The following is a 16,785-nucleotide window of genomic DNA, read 5'->3' as shown; positions in this document are numbered from 1 at the left end:
ATATATGCTTTATCAGAGATTTAAATGTACTATATAAATCTCTGGCTTTATGAACAAGCAATGTTCGTGTAAATGGGTTAAATCAATTTAAAAAATACACATACAAGCATTAGGCTAAAAGCGTATATGATGTAACCCTTGAAAGAGATACGAATTTTATTTCCACAGTAACGATTTTATATTCGTATTTTATGTATGTGTACACAAAAGCATCAAAACTGTGAACGGTTTGGCAGTTTCAGAAATGATTACTTCGTTCTAATGTTTCTATTCATGCTCAGTTCAGCGTATCAGTACGAGAAATGGCCTGCAACGATACACATTCCTCTTCCGTCACGCATACTTTCATTTCTCAGTAATAATACCTGCGCTTTTCCTTTGATCTCTCAAAACATACTTGCACTTCCGGCAAGAAGCGCCATCTACTGGGTGTTTATTATGCAAATGAGCGGGAATCCATATTTGGGTGACCTCGTCTTGGAGTCAGGAGCCTCCATTGTATGCTAGGGAGAGTTATGGCGCACGGATAGTGAGCCTATGGTCCGGTTCGGGTGTTTTTAACATGATTCCTTGTCATTAGGATGGATTTATATATAATGTGAGATCCCGAGGACAGTCTTTTTATTGTGTATTTGGATTTTAGGGCCGAAGATGGCCCCCTGGTCGAGGGAATGCCGGCCGGAGCTGATACGTTGGTCCGCGAGTCTCGTCTGTTTACTCGTAGCGACATCAGTGAAAGGTATGGGTACAACTTTTTAAAACTTTTGTACACCATAAAAAATTGACCTTTAATAACTTGTGTCTGGTCGTTTACTCTCTGATTGCTTCGTGGTTTGTTTTGTTATCCGAGTGTCAACAAGAAAGTGGTCGAAAGTTGGCAGTAGACCCGGGGGCACGGGGAATACACAACGACACGTTCAGTTTTTGAGTGTAAACTTCGCCGTTATTCAGATTTCGACCCGATAAGCTAGTTCAATCCCTAGAGTACTGTGTGTGTGTACCCCATGTCTAACTACACAAACGTCCAGATTACAGGGTGGATTTTGTTGGATTGCTTGTCTGACTAGAGGAGAAATAACAAACCCATTCTCGTCAGCTGTTTATGTTATAAATTCTGTTTTATATTCGAGAACCATATATTCGTCATACCAGAAAACCACTCAACCATGCATGACAAACATGTCTCCGAAATGATTTACCTCATTATTACACGAAACAGTTATCTTTAATAATGTCATAAACAGTTGTCATTAATTAAACATTACATAGCAACAAAGTATAACGCCAAACAATGTATAACATGTATAGTACTTCTGTATTGACAAACATTGTTTTGATATGTATATAGAGTTACTATGTTATACTTTGTAGTTAGTTCATAAATAATAACCTGAAATAAAAATGTATTACAAAGTATTATAGAAACAATGTTATTGACACCCTGCATCTTAGTTTAATTTAAAAGATGTTTATTGAAATTCAGTGCATGGGAGATACATAAAATATATTTTAATTGGTATTTATACATTTGTATACATGTCTTTATGTTAAGGTAATGTTTATCAATTTTTTAAGGGGATGTTGTTATTCCCTATATGTTCCAAACAAAGTATTAAACTTAATACATATATATGTTCACATAAATAGATCAAGGAATGATCATGATACATAAGACTCCAGTAATACACAAGTTTATACATGTGTATAGATTTAACAGGGCACTTTGATATTTGAGTGCTTCAGTTGAAACACTTTCAATGCTATAGATAAAAGATAAATGTTATTTCAACTTGTAGTTCTAGATATATCTACACATGTATTACATTTACCTAGATAAACCCAGTCATTTCATAAAACATCTGAGTCTGCAGGTGCTTAGAGAATTCAAAATGATGTGAATCACTTAAAATCTTAAATATTTAACTTTTAAAAATCAATGGATCGAGTAGATTGTACAAGTTAGGAGGGAGTCAAACATATGTTTATATGTTTGTGTACATATACTGGGATCTACGCTGTATACTGAGACGACCCGATTGTCATTTCAAATTCCTTCGATGATAAATATGTGTGTTCCTCTAATATTTCTTATACTGTATATATAGCAGTAAAATGTTTAACCAACAATTTAAGTACCGAGAGTCTTTAAGGCAAGTCCAGAACACCAATCCTAATTTTGATGAGTCTGATTATATATATATACAAAGAGATATAGAGGGTTCTTGAAATTTTGGTGAGTACGTCCCACAGGAAAATCATTAGTCCAGGAATCATCGAGGCGAGTCCTGTATTTCACTGTTTAACCAGCTGATTTAAATGTTAACTTTAATTTTACTTTTATATACAAATACAATTTAAAGTTAATTAATAAAGCATTGGTAGGTACTAGTGTTTCCATGGTTTTCATCAAATTATAATATCTTCTATTGAACATTATTATTACAGCTAAACAACTTGAACTTGCTAAAAGGATTTTTGTTTATAAAATTAGCATTTCAACATTTAAGGTTAACCCCATATATGAATAATATATTTTGGATTTTAAATTGCCATACTTACATAATTGGTCTAGGGTTAATAGACCGAGAATTTTATTTCGTGAACTCTATTTATTTATTGTATAAGTTGTTCGGTCAGGAAATCATAAATGCAACCTATTCACATACATGTGCATTACATATCATGGGCTATGTGCCACATTTAAGGAATCTCTACGAATGATACAAAATCTGTACAGTGCAACCTTCACAATTTTAAATAGAAAACATAAAAAAACTATCTGGTAAATAGAATGCACTGCTCAAAGGACAGTTGTGTTTTAGGACTATATCGGAATGCTGCATCAAGCTTCTATAGCAGGGCTTTTTAGCTTGTATGCATTTTGCTTGTTTGTGCTTTTGAAAATATTGATTTTAAACATTTAAAGACTTCATGCCCAGGGTTTCTAAAAGGCGGGGTGTTATTTAGAACAAATGCTAGAGCTGTGTTCTATATTTATTGAAGCCTGATTCATTTTTAAAAGTGAATCTGAATTGTTATGTATTATGTACTTACAAAAACTGTCTGTGATATTCTGATACAGCGGTAATTATTATAAAATGATTTTGTTTTGCAACAAGCAAGGCGAGCATACATACAAAGGAAGGAAAGAGAATGATGCAAATTAATAAGTCTTAGAAAAGGTAATTTTGTGGTACAATTGAAATTGAAACAAGATGCAGTTTTATTATCTGAATCATGATAAGGCGTTATTTGTATGAAGATATTGACAAAATTTACCTGTTATAATGAGATTTAGAATCTCCAGGTATGATTATTTTTACCTGTCAGAATTAAGTAGCATGATGATGGGATTAATATGTATAAACAGTAAAGTTCAATTATAAACATCAATAATTGATATCGCCAGGAGACAAAAATCACCGGGGCGGATGTAGCGACGGTCTTTAATGAACAATGTGTACAGCATACCTGATGTTTGTCGTAACCAGGTGCTTCCTCAATTAGACGAGGGCTCATTAAGTAATCCTAACGAGGATACTGTACATCACCTGTATGTCACCTGAAGGTGTTAGATTGTGTCATAAACCAGTTTTATACTCTCTGTTTATGATTGTGGTACACCAGGTTTTATGAATTGATAATAATGGTATCATAATGAATTTCTCGGTTGTTATGGTAATATTGTTATGGAGAATAATGCAGGTAAATCATCTTCCACATCCTTATTTATTTTATCTATAGGTTGGTTGTGGACTTTAAAGTGTTGAATCATGTATATCATACATTAAAAGCCATGTTGTCAATTACATAAATGGTGAATAATTTTTTGAAAAAAAAAAATGTTAGCCATCAATATAATAATAATTATCATGCGAGTTCTTAGTCCTGGCATCCACCTCATTATCAACTTAATTCGTAAGAAAAATATAGAATTGTTGATAAGAATTATACTGATGTACTCCTGATATAAATCAGTGAGAATTGTAGTTGCATGATCTCAGTCGCTGCAAATCCTTGAGCTCTGATGATATTACCCCTAGGCCTGTATGGTGTTATATTATTGGTTTCATTGGTTGTTTTAATTAAGATTTACACCAATTGGTTACTATACCTTCTCTCCAGACTTAAATAATAGACAACATATATAGCTAGCTGATTTCTGTAATAGCATGGGACAGTCTAGATAATATACCTGTCCATATAGCAATAACAGGTACAATACACAAGTGTTGGTAGCATAGGCAGACTGACATATTTTGTCAATGACATAACTGACCAGACTATAGTCTCATTAAACAGCTGCTGGTCACTACTGGTCACTAGGGGTCATTGTTATCGTCACTGACTTGAGCTCCTCACCTGTAGTCCATTATCATGAATATTCATGACCAGCAGACAGATCAGCCAGACTGATGAGGAACAGGACATTATGACACGGTGTCACATCCAGGGTTAGACTCTGCATCATCCATATTTGATACAATACATTGTGGACAAATCCCTGGTGTAAATTTCACAGTTTATGTGAATAATTGTCATTAAATTGGTGTTGTGATACATAATTTCACAGAAAGTTTACTACAGCTATAACTGTTGCTTTGTAATCATCACCTTTTGGTATATAAGTAGTCACTGTGACCATTTAAGTGATTTTACCCATACACCCCTGAAATTTCATAATGGCATTGTTTATAGTCTATAATTGGGAAGTCTAATGTGTCTACAGGCCGGGGTGAATGATCAACTTTCTCCTATGTGGGGCAGTATAAGCACATAGATAATTAGACTTTAGGTGATCATGAGCCATTTATAATTAGCTTGATTGGATGTTCATGTTTAAAATATTGAATCACATCTATTTTACATTTGATGACTCATGTAACTGATGTTAGATCATACAGGTGATTTTTTAGAACTGTAATTAGTTCAGGTATATGGAGTCACACTACTTAAGAGTAAAAATGTATGTAGGATTTGCTATATAGAGCTGACCACTCTATAAGCCTGATCCCTCCTCTGGGCTTCAATTTCGAATCTTTAAGACTTTGTTGAAACTACAAGTTCCATGATCTTTTGGAATGAACCCTCTGATTGCCGTGACTAACAGGATGTGTACAGTATAGGTATATGTATATGAGTATTGGATCAGTGTAGTGACGCGTGAGTAATTACAATAACAAGGACCGAGACCTATTGTGTCTGGTTTTATGTCCCTCAGATAGACCATTGTGTCGGGTAATGACCTATCAATACTCTGCCTCCCTGCAGGTCCATCACGTATTGTATCTATAATGACATAAGTGGCCATACACAATAGCTAATTGTCCCGGTCAGTCATGATTACCAGTCAATAATCCTCATCACCTGTACACGTCAATAATCCAGGTGTCAGATTAATCATCACCTGATTAATCATTACCTGTATAGGGATTTACCTGAATGATGTAAGTCAGAAATTTGATTTGATGTACATGTTTATATCATGAAATTGATGATGAGAGGGGGTTGGAGTAAGATGGTGTTAACCCATTCTGTCAAGTCTATTAAGCTATCACAATGCAATTATTAATTCATTCACCCCTTAAGACACATTTACATTCTTCTAAATCAAAGACTTGACAATTGCCAATCCTTTTCAGGGATGAATCATAAAAAATGAGTTAATACATTTCTAGATTTATAAAATAAACTTTTGAAAAAGAATAGTGAATTTGACAAAAAAACTTCTAAGAAGAAGATTCAAAGCAGTGAATGAAAATGATCTCAGATGTCACAAAATGTCTTAGAGAAATTGATAAGAAACAAGAATACAGCAGCCTCCCGAAACAAACTCAATTCCCTAGCACAGTGATATAATGATGATGAGTAGGTCAAAGGATCAAGAATTTTGGTTATATACAAAAAAAATTTAGAATGTTAAACAAATTTAACTTATTACTTAAGTCATGTTCAGTATCAAGTCACTCCTTCTAGTGCTGATTTGCATTTGTTATCAAAAGCATGTGCATGAACAGTTGTGTTGTTTGATCTTATCAAGAAACAAAATCAAATAAATCCAAATTATCGCTTTTTAAGTGTAGTTTTGTCTGCAGGCATTTTTAGCATATGTTTCATGTGGTACAATCTCATCTATTTGAAAATCTTAAAAAATGTTTAATTCATAATTGATCAAAATCTTGAATTTTGAATTTTTAGAACAAAGGAAATAGGTGAATTTTAAAATGATTTTGTCAGACAGTCCTCCAGACAAAAAAATCTGTAAAAAGGATTGGTAGGGTTACCCCAGCCCTTTCCCTAGCTATTTCCTAATTTCCCACTGAAACGACACCGCCACTTCTCGTTGTCACTAACAGTTAGGAAGCTAACTATCAAATTGTATACATTTTAACTATCTATCTACTGTTGGTTGTATATCTACTATTATATAACCTGTATAGTTATCTAGTTATGAATCTCTAATCATATAAGTGCGTTTTCACTTTAAAAGTTGTCCAGTATGATGTCTACTTTATGTAATCATAAATGTTTTGTATGTAATGCCCCATGCGGGACCTTGATTGGTTTAATAAACATTGTCTATTGTCTATAGAGCTACTTCATTTGCATATGCATGAATATCATCAGTATGACTGTGAGTTTGCCATTATGTCATTGATAATTTGTATTATACAAATCTGACATGTGTATCAGATGTCTGTTATAAATATTTTATCTTCTCAATTAATTATTGGCAGAATTCTCACTCCCCAAATTTTACTATTAAGGTATAGATTAATTACAGAGCAAGGGTATTTTAAAAGTTCAATGGTTTACTTTGACATCAAAACAAAGTTTGTATTTTAATAAAACAAATCAATAATTAAAAAGTAAAAAAAGTTAAACATTTTATAAAATGTAATACTGTTTGTGATGTTATATAAAAACCCTGGTTAGGACTATTTAAACCGCAGGTTTTACGAAGATTTCACTTTCAGATTATATTAATTAGCACAATGGACTTTGACCTTCTGGTCAATAATGACTTTGAGGTACAAATGAACATGACAGATGGTCACTTATACACAGACAATATTGTTAGCAACAAAGGATTACAAAAATAATATTTGCATTTTAATGATAATGTTCAGTACGACAGCCAGATGGTGAAGTTGGACTTTAGCTACCAAGAGCATTATAACTATAGCCTTCATGATCAATCACTGTGACCAGCTCACTGATGCTCGTCAGGCCAAGGGTTTATAATAAAATGATCTACTACCAAAAGGTGTACCTGTATGTTCCTACCTGGATGAGGTAGGTAGAGTTGATTAGTGATCTAAAGTTAGAATCCAGGGGTCCAGCACTCCAGGGGGCTGCATGTATAACTACCTGTACATATATACCTGAGGGCAATATAACTAGACTTTAACACCTTTATGGTATACAATATACCAAGTCTGGTAGTTGCATCATATAGCTTATATAGTCGATGCTGATGGTTTCTCCAATACCTGTAAAACATATTTCATTCAAAATGTATACCTGTATCGTAACAGGAACAGGTATACACATCAGGTATATGTAGTGTACCTTGATGAGCCAGATATTGATTAAGGATCTACAGGTAGTTATTTGGTGTTTTGTCTGCAGGCATTTTTTAGCATATGTTTCATGTGGTACAATCTCATTCTATTTGAAAATCTAAAAAAATGTTTAATTCATAATTGATCAAAATCTTGAAATTTGAATTTTTAGAACAAAGGAAATAAGTGAATTTTAAAATGATTTTGTCAGACAGTCCTCCAGACAAAAAAATCTGTAAAAAGGATTGGTAGGGTTACCCCAGCCCTTTCCCTAGCTATTTCCTAATTTCCCACTGAAACGACACCGCCACTTCTCGTTGTCACTAACAGTTAGGAAGCTAACTATCAAATTGTATACATTTTAACTATCTATCTACTGTTGGTTGTATATCTACTATTATATAACCTGTATAGTTATCTAGTTATGAATCTCTAGTCATATAAGTGCGTTTTCACTTTAAAAGTTGTCCAGTATGATGTCTACTTTATGTAATCATAAATGTTTTGTATGTAATGCCCCATGCGGGACCTTGATTGGTTTAATAAACATTGTCTATTGTCTATAGAGCTACTTCATTTGCATATGCATGAATATCATCAGTATGACTGTGAGTTTGCCATTATGTCATTGATAATTTGTATTATACAAATCTGACATGTGTATCAGATGTCTGTTATAAATATTTTATCTTCTCAATTAATTATTGGCAGAATTCTCACTCCCCAAATTTTACTATTAAGGTATAGATTAATTACAGAGCAAGGGTATTTTAAAAGTTCAATGGTTTACTTTGACATCAAAACAAAGTTTGTATTTTAATAAAACAAATCAATAATTAAAAAGTAAAAAAAGTTAAACATTTTATAAAATGTAATACTGTTTGTGATCTTATATAAAAACCCTGGTTAGGACTATTTAAACCGCAGGTTTTACGAAGATTTCACTTTCAGATTATATTAATTAGCACAATGGACTTTGACCTTCTGGTCAATAATGACTTTGAGGTACAAATGAATATGACAGATGGTCACTTATACACAGACAATATTGTTAGCAACAAAGGATTACAAAAATAATATTTGCATTTTAATGATAATGTTCAGTACGACAGCCAGATGGTGAAGTTGGACTTTTGCTACCAAGAGCATTATAACTATAGCCCTTCATGATCAATCACTGTGACCAGCTCACTGATGCTCGTCAGGCCAAGGGTTTATAATAAAATGATCTACTACCAAAAGGTGTACCTGTATGTTCCTACCTGGATGAGGTAGGTAGAGTTGATTAGTGATCTAAAGTTAGAATCCAGGGGTCCAGCACTCCAGGGGGCTGCATGTATAACTACCTGTACATATATACCTGAGGGCAATATAACTAGACTTTAACACCTTTATGGTATACAATATACCAAGTCTGGTAGTTGCATCATATAGCTTATATAGTCGATGCTGATGGTTTCTCCAATACCTGTAAAACATATTTCATTCAAAATGTATACCTGTATCGTAACAGGAACAGGTATACACATCAGGTATATGTAGTGTACCTTGATGAGCCAGATATTGATTAAGGATCTACAGGTAGTTATTTGGTATTAGTTGTGATTTCAAGTTAGTTGGAGTCCAATGGTCCTGTAGCTGAGCCCTGTTGGGGGGGGGGGATTGAGCTTTACCCCTGGGTGTACATGAAGATTGGACTTTACCTACCTAACCTTGGTGGTACCAAGTTTAAATCTCTTGGTAGTTACAGGATACCTGAGGGCCCAGTACTAGGGCCATTATACCTGTCAGGATCTGTCATACCTGTACTGAAGTAGTAATATACAAATTTGTGTCTACTTGTGACCTCTCACCTGTGGTAATTATTTACCTGCCGGGCTATAAATAGTTACAAAATATATGATATTTTATTATAAATTATAATTATAACTGAATTAGGATTCAGGGCTTTTCTGCCAATTATTCCTTTCTTGATTACAATTGAATGAAAATTTACCCGCCTGTAGTCTGTGTATAATTATCTCCCTCACTTTAAAGTACATGATGATTTTATCCAGGTTTTTCTCAACACAGCCTTACACAAGTCCCAAAATAGTGTATTAAAATGTTTATAGTGTTCCAAGGAGAACTAATTCCTGGGGTTTAATATATTCATGAGCAGTCGGAGAAGCAATCTAGTTTTAAATCTGTTCATGTCTCTTAATCTAGCTTCGACTGTATAGCTTCAGAGTGTAATAGATTGGTGGAGAGAATCGTGCCAGTCATGATAGGAAAGTTTATAATGCATTTATGAGATTATTAAATTTTAAATTTCCATTTTACTTACAAATATTTTTATTGCACAAATATTTGATTTGGTAGCTGACTTTACCAGACAAGCTCTTTTCCCAGACGAAGACGCATTATCATTTATAAACTTAATACTTTCACTTATGCTAATTATCAATTAATTAAAGGCCACTCACTTTGTTTATAGCAAAGCAATATTGTTTGGTCCCCATAGGTTCTTTATAACCATGTTTTACTGTATATTATAATCCATGATGCATATCTATACTTAAATGATGGGTATCTTCTTGTCTTCTGTACAATTTTAAGTTCAATTTTTAGAGTGAACTGGTGCTGTAGTGAGTTATCAACTAGGTATATATATATCATTTTGCCAAGATTAAAACGATATCATGAGGAATATACATCATGGGATGGTCCTCGACTGTTTGCTCTCGTGCAGATTTTTCTGTAATCTTTCAGGATAGAAGTATATATACATATCCTCATCTTGAAATCTACACTCGCAGAATTAAGAACAAGTTAACATCTTACAAATTCTGGGGATGCTTTTAATGTATTTATTTCTGTGTAAATATCTTAACCTAATCATCAAAGGTAATAAATTTATTTACAAAGAATGTTATAAACTTGATAAAATGAGTTTGGGTATATAATCATGAAAAATTAATCTACCTCGGAATTTGTGCGAGTTGATTGGTGATAAGTACAACATTCTTAGTTTTATTTTTTATGGTACATTTTGGTTTTTTCGTGATTACACAATTATGTAGGCATTTAATTATTAGGAAAGTTTTCTCATCTAACCAGTTGAATTAATAATAAGAAATAATTTTATTTTACATCAAAGATTTCTCACACTTGGCATTTCACTCTGTGTAACCCTATGGGTTGTCCCGGCCCACATAACATATACTGTAAGGATTTATGGGAATACATCCCTCCCAGTACAACTGGAAAATAACATTAACCTCATCTCCTCAGTACATCGACTATCTCCAGAATATATCTTATTGACTCCACCCCTGTATATTTTGGTACACTTTATGATCCCTTGATAGTCATAATACAGAGTTACCTCCTCTTTAGATCAGTTATTGTTAACCTTCATAGGGGCAGATAACTCTTTTACTCATTCACCCCAGCTGAAAATCCATAATTCATAATGAATTGTATGTGTTCCAGTCTTTGCATTAAGAAAACCTCAAATAATAAAAGTGTGTTGAGGGGTAAATGCATTATTTAGATTCTTCAAATTTTGGAGATAAAGTATATAATAAAAGAAAATTATCTCTTCGAAATTCTAAATTAATTCAGGGATTCTCTTTTTACTCTTTTTAGAATTATTTCACCATTGTATTAGTCAATCAAAAGCAATGTTGCAAACAACAGCGACAAAGACTAATGATCGAGTTACATAGATATATGTTTGACCAGTAATGACATTATATATGATGTCTTGTCTAGATCTGTAGAAGCAGGAAGCTAACAGTTAGAAGGATCTATAAAGGAGTAATGGAATTAAAGTATGAAATAGATCGATGTAGTTTTAGGGGGTAGAACTTGTACAGTGAAGGAGAGATTATAATGATGAAGGGTGAGAAATCTGTAGAAAGTTTATCTGTACTTCATGTGTGTTTATCAATAGAAAATTATCAGTACTCTGCAGCCAGCCCGCCCAGGGGATCAGTGTAATATTCATTCTGGGGAGTAGGGAAATGGGTTGGGGCCAGGGAGGTGGGAGGGTTTTCATTCTTTTGATAGACTGTTCAACTATTATTCCTTCTACTTACTCACTTAATGACTTTTAAACAAAAGCTGTCTTAATATTATAATATACCGGTAATTATAATGGCATTTTGGGGTGACAGGTTATATTAGTTGCTTCACTTTCTGCTTGGCAGTTTATAAATAATGTCGGGATATGGTCTACAGGATTTTTCACTGCAGAAGGACTCCAGCTTTATTAGTCTACATCAAATCCCACTGCCCAATGGAAACCAAGAAGAAATCTTACAATGTTTGTGTTCAATATACTTCTCATTACTGCACAAATGTATGGAGTTATATTAAGTATGGTATCATGTCACAGATATGGTACAATAATTATAGCTGTTTAGGATAACATGCTGGAGTCGGACTGTCTGTGTTTGTCTGCGAAGTTGTGTTACTTACTCCTATCATCCTCCTATCTGTTGGGCAATATGGCCCTTGGGACCTACAGTACTGCAGCCTGAGTGCTCCTTCAGGACATTGGTGTAGGGAAATATATCTAGATCCTGCAGGCTTAGGGAGATTAGCAGAAACTGCTGATAATGCTGGCCTACTTGTTAGGTAATCAGAAGGAAGTGACCCCCCCTACCCCCACCCCCCTTAAACTCATATGATTTACTACAGTATATGTTGATAACATATTCTTAGCAGAGTTCTATTTCTGAATTATCTCCCCCTTGTTCGAAACTTAAGGATCAGACAGATGCTGTAGAGACAAATTTCTCCAATAATTCACTGATCTGTCACCAATTTAGTTGTGAGAGATTTCTTTGTCAACACTACACCTATTGACTATATATTATATATTCCCTCATCTTTTCTTTTGTATATAAAAGAATCATTTTCTACCTCTGAGCGTGTGACTTCGTTGACACACGTATCCTCTAGGTATAGGGAAAGCTTCCCTATATCAAACCAAATTAAATTTTAGTGATGCTTTAACATTATAGCTACTTAATAAGTTACTGGTTTACGACTGGCCAGTTTAATGTCATTTACTAACAATTTCAGTGATGAAAAGTTCAATTACCTAAAGCCTTTTGAAATCAAGACTAAATTTGACAATATTTTTGTCCACACTGCTGGAATTTCCACCATATTTACTGCTTCAAGTAATGAATATCCTACTGGCTGATATACATTTGACCCATTTTAGCAATAGCTATATAGATTTCAGATACCTGAAAATGAAGAGTTTTTAAGAAAGTAACAGGTGCTCTTCATATGTAAAGCTTCAACATCATTAATTTAAAGTTTGAAGTTCCCATGCTAGGGGAAGGGGGGATTCCAGAAACACAGTTGTATTGGCTTAAAACATGGAAATTAATAAAACTCCAAATATTTCGTATTAAATATTTGAGAAGAAAAGCACCGTATTGACCTTGCCGTGATTATATAAACACTTGTACCTCTTACTGTTATGGATCGTGTGCCCCGAAACGAGATATATAGCGTGACGGGCACGTAAAACTCTTCACTTCACTGTTATGGATTATTTCAATTGGTCCTCAAATATATATTCCACAATACTTGGTAAATCACTGCATTCCTGGCCTTTTGAATGGTTCATCAAGCATTCCGAAGTCAATTTAACATTTTTCTTAATGATGTTTTCGTAAATTACTTAATATTCAGCATATATTCTTGACATGAAACTGGTTAACAAGACATTGAGAAGTCAATTAAAACTCTCACTAGGATTTGTATGTTATTAAATATAATCGGGAATACTTAACCTTAGGGACAGCTAACTTGACATTCCTAAGTAAATTAACACAGTCACCCCTGAAGACACATTTAGGTTCTTCTAGATCAATAACTAGACCAGTCCATTATGAAATTCCAGAGATGAACAAGTTAAAACTCCTTAGATATTTGTAAACTAATTATTATCAAGCTAGTCATATACATGACTTTAGAATCTGTTTTCAACCTATTGAAAATTTAATTAGAATATGTCCTCATCATGTAGATGATGCTTGCGTTATTTCTACACTATCCAGATTATTACACATACAGTAAAATTAAGACCAAAGTCAAGGTCAATTTCTCCTGTCTTTAAAAGCTGAAAATCATCAGAAAATTGAATTAGGATTTAGAGACCGTGGACCCAATGTAATTAAGCTGGAGACAGGGATATTGCTTCATAACGATGGTAGATTATGACAGTTTGATGTTTTTATTAAAATAGGAATCCTGGTCTGAAATATTATACCAGTTGATCCTGCAGCTAATCAGAGGCACCATACTCATTGGTAGAAGTAAGGCTGGCAGCAGCAGTAGGCTAATTGGAATTATTATATCCAAAATGCGATATGATATCCCAAGTTTATGAGCTTAAATTATTTTGACTGGAAATATATAACATTCTATTAGGAAGGGTGATGAAACAGTGAAAAAAAACCTCATTTCATGGGCCAAAATTTAATGAAAAGATTATTTGAGATGGCTTATTGATAAGAATCCTGAGCTTATGCAATGTTTTGACTGGTTCAATTAGGAGGGCTGTGTGGGGTTGGGGAAGGGATAAAACAGCAAAAAATTGCTATTGGTCAAAATTCAATGAAAAGATTGTTTGAGATGGCCTTTTGATAACGGTCCTGACCATGAGATGTAGATCTAGCTAAGATATGGATTAAGAGGAACAGAAATAGGCATGCTATCTATGGCTATAGATCAAAGTTCCGTAGTTTGGAACTCAGAATGCAATAGGTATATAGCTGGATGCTCTAGATCGGCCATATTAATGAGCTGTACTGTTATAACTATTAGTGATCAACTATGCGTTCTAGAACCATTATGCAATATTTGGCCTATACTTGATATTGGAAAATGGGGGCCACATATTGGTTGATGCCCTGACATATTTTTCACACACCTCTGGGATGCGAATTTGAATCCTATGTTGGGCAGTTGTCATGTTTTGATCATTGATAGGTTTTTTTTCTGCAGGAACTCCCGCTTTCCTTTATCTTTTAACCTTGAAGCATTCTTAAAAGACCTTGGCTGTCATTAAGACATAAGATTAACCCATTTTATCAAATCCTCAGGCATGTTGAAAAAAACTAGAATCTTCTGTATGGAATCTAAAAACAGATACTTCATAATGAATCAGATCTGATAATCAGATAAATCTGAGAGGAAATGTTTAATCCACTTAAAATGAAGATCTACATTCTTAGATCAGATAATGTTCACATAGGTATACCAGTAGAATGTTAACTACCAACAATATGATAACAGGTTAGACTATAAAGGTAGCTTCTGTAATGTCTGGATTGTTATTCCTGTAATCTCTGACACAATAACAGGATTATATTTTAGAAGAGAAAGCTAAGTATGATGTAATAACATTACTCTTGATTACTGGGATCGTGGTTGCATAATCTAATGATAGGCTTAGTAGATTAATTACAAAGACAAAAACGCAGTAACGTTGAAATAGTAGGTCTTCTGCCCTTTGTTTACAAAGATATTCGATGTCCCCCAAAATATCAGAAGAAATGGCATTGAAATCGAATTTCACCTCGTCACGAATTGATAGGTTTGCATGATGTAATTATTTCAGAATTATATCTATATCTTAAAAGAAGGTTTTTCTTATTATGTGGTATACAGTTTCAGCAATTGGTGGAAAATGTGGTAAAAAGCTGATGTCCCAACAATTATCCTGAGATTTTTACCAAAAAGCATCAGGGATTAGCAATTAAAACTTACATAATACAAATCCCTTCCCCGACCCTCCTCATCTGGGTCGTTTTTTATACTGCTGATTGTGGGCAAACCTGATCAGTTATAATATTGACCACTGTACCCATGGATGTGTATATTTAATAACTTTCTTTGTTGCTTTGTTGGTTTAATTATATGTTTATACTTTCCAAACTGGAAACAGTCTTTTCCTCTTAATATTTTAATCACCAAGCAATAATTACAAATCTGCTGTAATAATTATTTAAGTAAACCAACACAATCAGAAGAACTGCCTACAAATTACATTTACTAAATTAAGGCAATTCGGCAAGAAATGAAACATTGTTTATCCTCAGGAGGGAGAAAATGTAGCGGCAAGCAAATTAACATTTACTGGTCATCGATAATCGACCCCAGTCACAGTCCCCGCTACACCTCCTCCCTCTCTTTTTTGAAAGACATACACGACCCTTTCAAATGTAACAGGGAGAGTAGAAAATGTAGTTCTCTCCGACTAAGCCTACCTAATCATCCGATAATCAAACCATCATTGATCATGCTACATAATATTTATCTGGTACTATTTTATCTCCCTTTCCTATTTATGACTTAGAATCTTTACCTGGTGGAAAAGAATACTTTATAAGTTCTCAAACAACACAAATTACTTATTGTTTGCATTTAAGTAAATATATTGAACTTTTTTTCAAATATTCATGTATTTATGGAGTAATAACACCACTTGAAACTAAGTTTCGGAGGCTTAGGAAGAGAAAGCAGAATTTAAATATTTGTTTGCATGATAGTAATACATTTACGGTTTGATAACACTATTATAATATTCAGTTTTTCTATGTGGTAGAACGTTTCAGCATGGTGCATTGGTGGAGTGGTAAAATAGTCATGTTTAGGACCCAACATTTTAGTCGAAAGGTATTGGGCCACAATCGTACAACAACAACCAGTTGATGTTATGGAAATACCGTTTTAAAAAGAAAGGGGAAAAAAACCTGCTGAACTCCTATATATAAGAAATAAAGTGAATCATCAGTTTATTATCCTGGGTCGTGAGTTTGGTGAGCTAACAAGATTTTGAATTGAAGTTAGCGGATACAATGATTAATATCCATGTTAAGAAGTAAAACCAATTGACCAATTTATTCAAAACTCACAATTATATTTTGGATAAGTCTTCAAGAGACAGAATATTCTATATTATAAGACATTTATGGCATAGAAAAGTATGCCATCTGTGGTCTTTCTCTGCTTCAAAATCAATACTTGTTAACTGAACTGTGTCCCCCAGGAAACTTGATGACAATAGCTATATATAGTCATTAAGAATGAATAATTAATTTTAACATCAAATTACATCAAAAATGCTAAAGGATGTAATAAAATCATTGACATATTAACATCATAGAAATATTAGAATGGGCTTCCAAGATTTTAGTATGTGTCCTTA

The 16,785-nt window shown here is 33.7% G+C and overlaps 1 protein-coding gene across 6 annotated transcripts in view; it reads left to right on the top strand.

The window, feature by feature from the left end:
* The first annotated feature begins 474 nt into the window (after positions 1-474).
* Positions 475-16,785, top strand: part of LOC138306007 (neogenin-like) — a 165,758-nt gene continuing 149,447 nt past the window's right edge. For 4 of the 6 annotated variants that reach the window (XM_069246325.1, XM_069246326.1, XM_069246323.1 and 1 more), the window contains exon 1: positions 475-739. In XM_069246325.1, the coding sequence (XP_069102426.1) occupies positions 652-739 (88 nt within the window). In that variant the 5' untranslated portion in view covers positions 475-651. The remainder of the gene's footprint in view (positions 740-16,785) is intronic. The other 2 variants (XM_069246328.1, XM_069246327.1) reach the window with 1 other exon arrangement.

This window comes from Argopecten irradians, chromosome 13 (assembly GCF_041381155.1).
Source record: "Argopecten irradians isolate NY chromosome 13, Ai_NY, whole genome shotgun sequence".
Classification (NCBI taxonomy): Eukaryota; Metazoa; Mollusca; class Bivalvia; order Pectinida; family Pectinidae; genus Argopecten; species Argopecten irradians.
The sequence above is the reverse complement of the archived record's forward strand: the minus strand, read 5'-3'. Positions and strand labels throughout refer to the sequence as shown.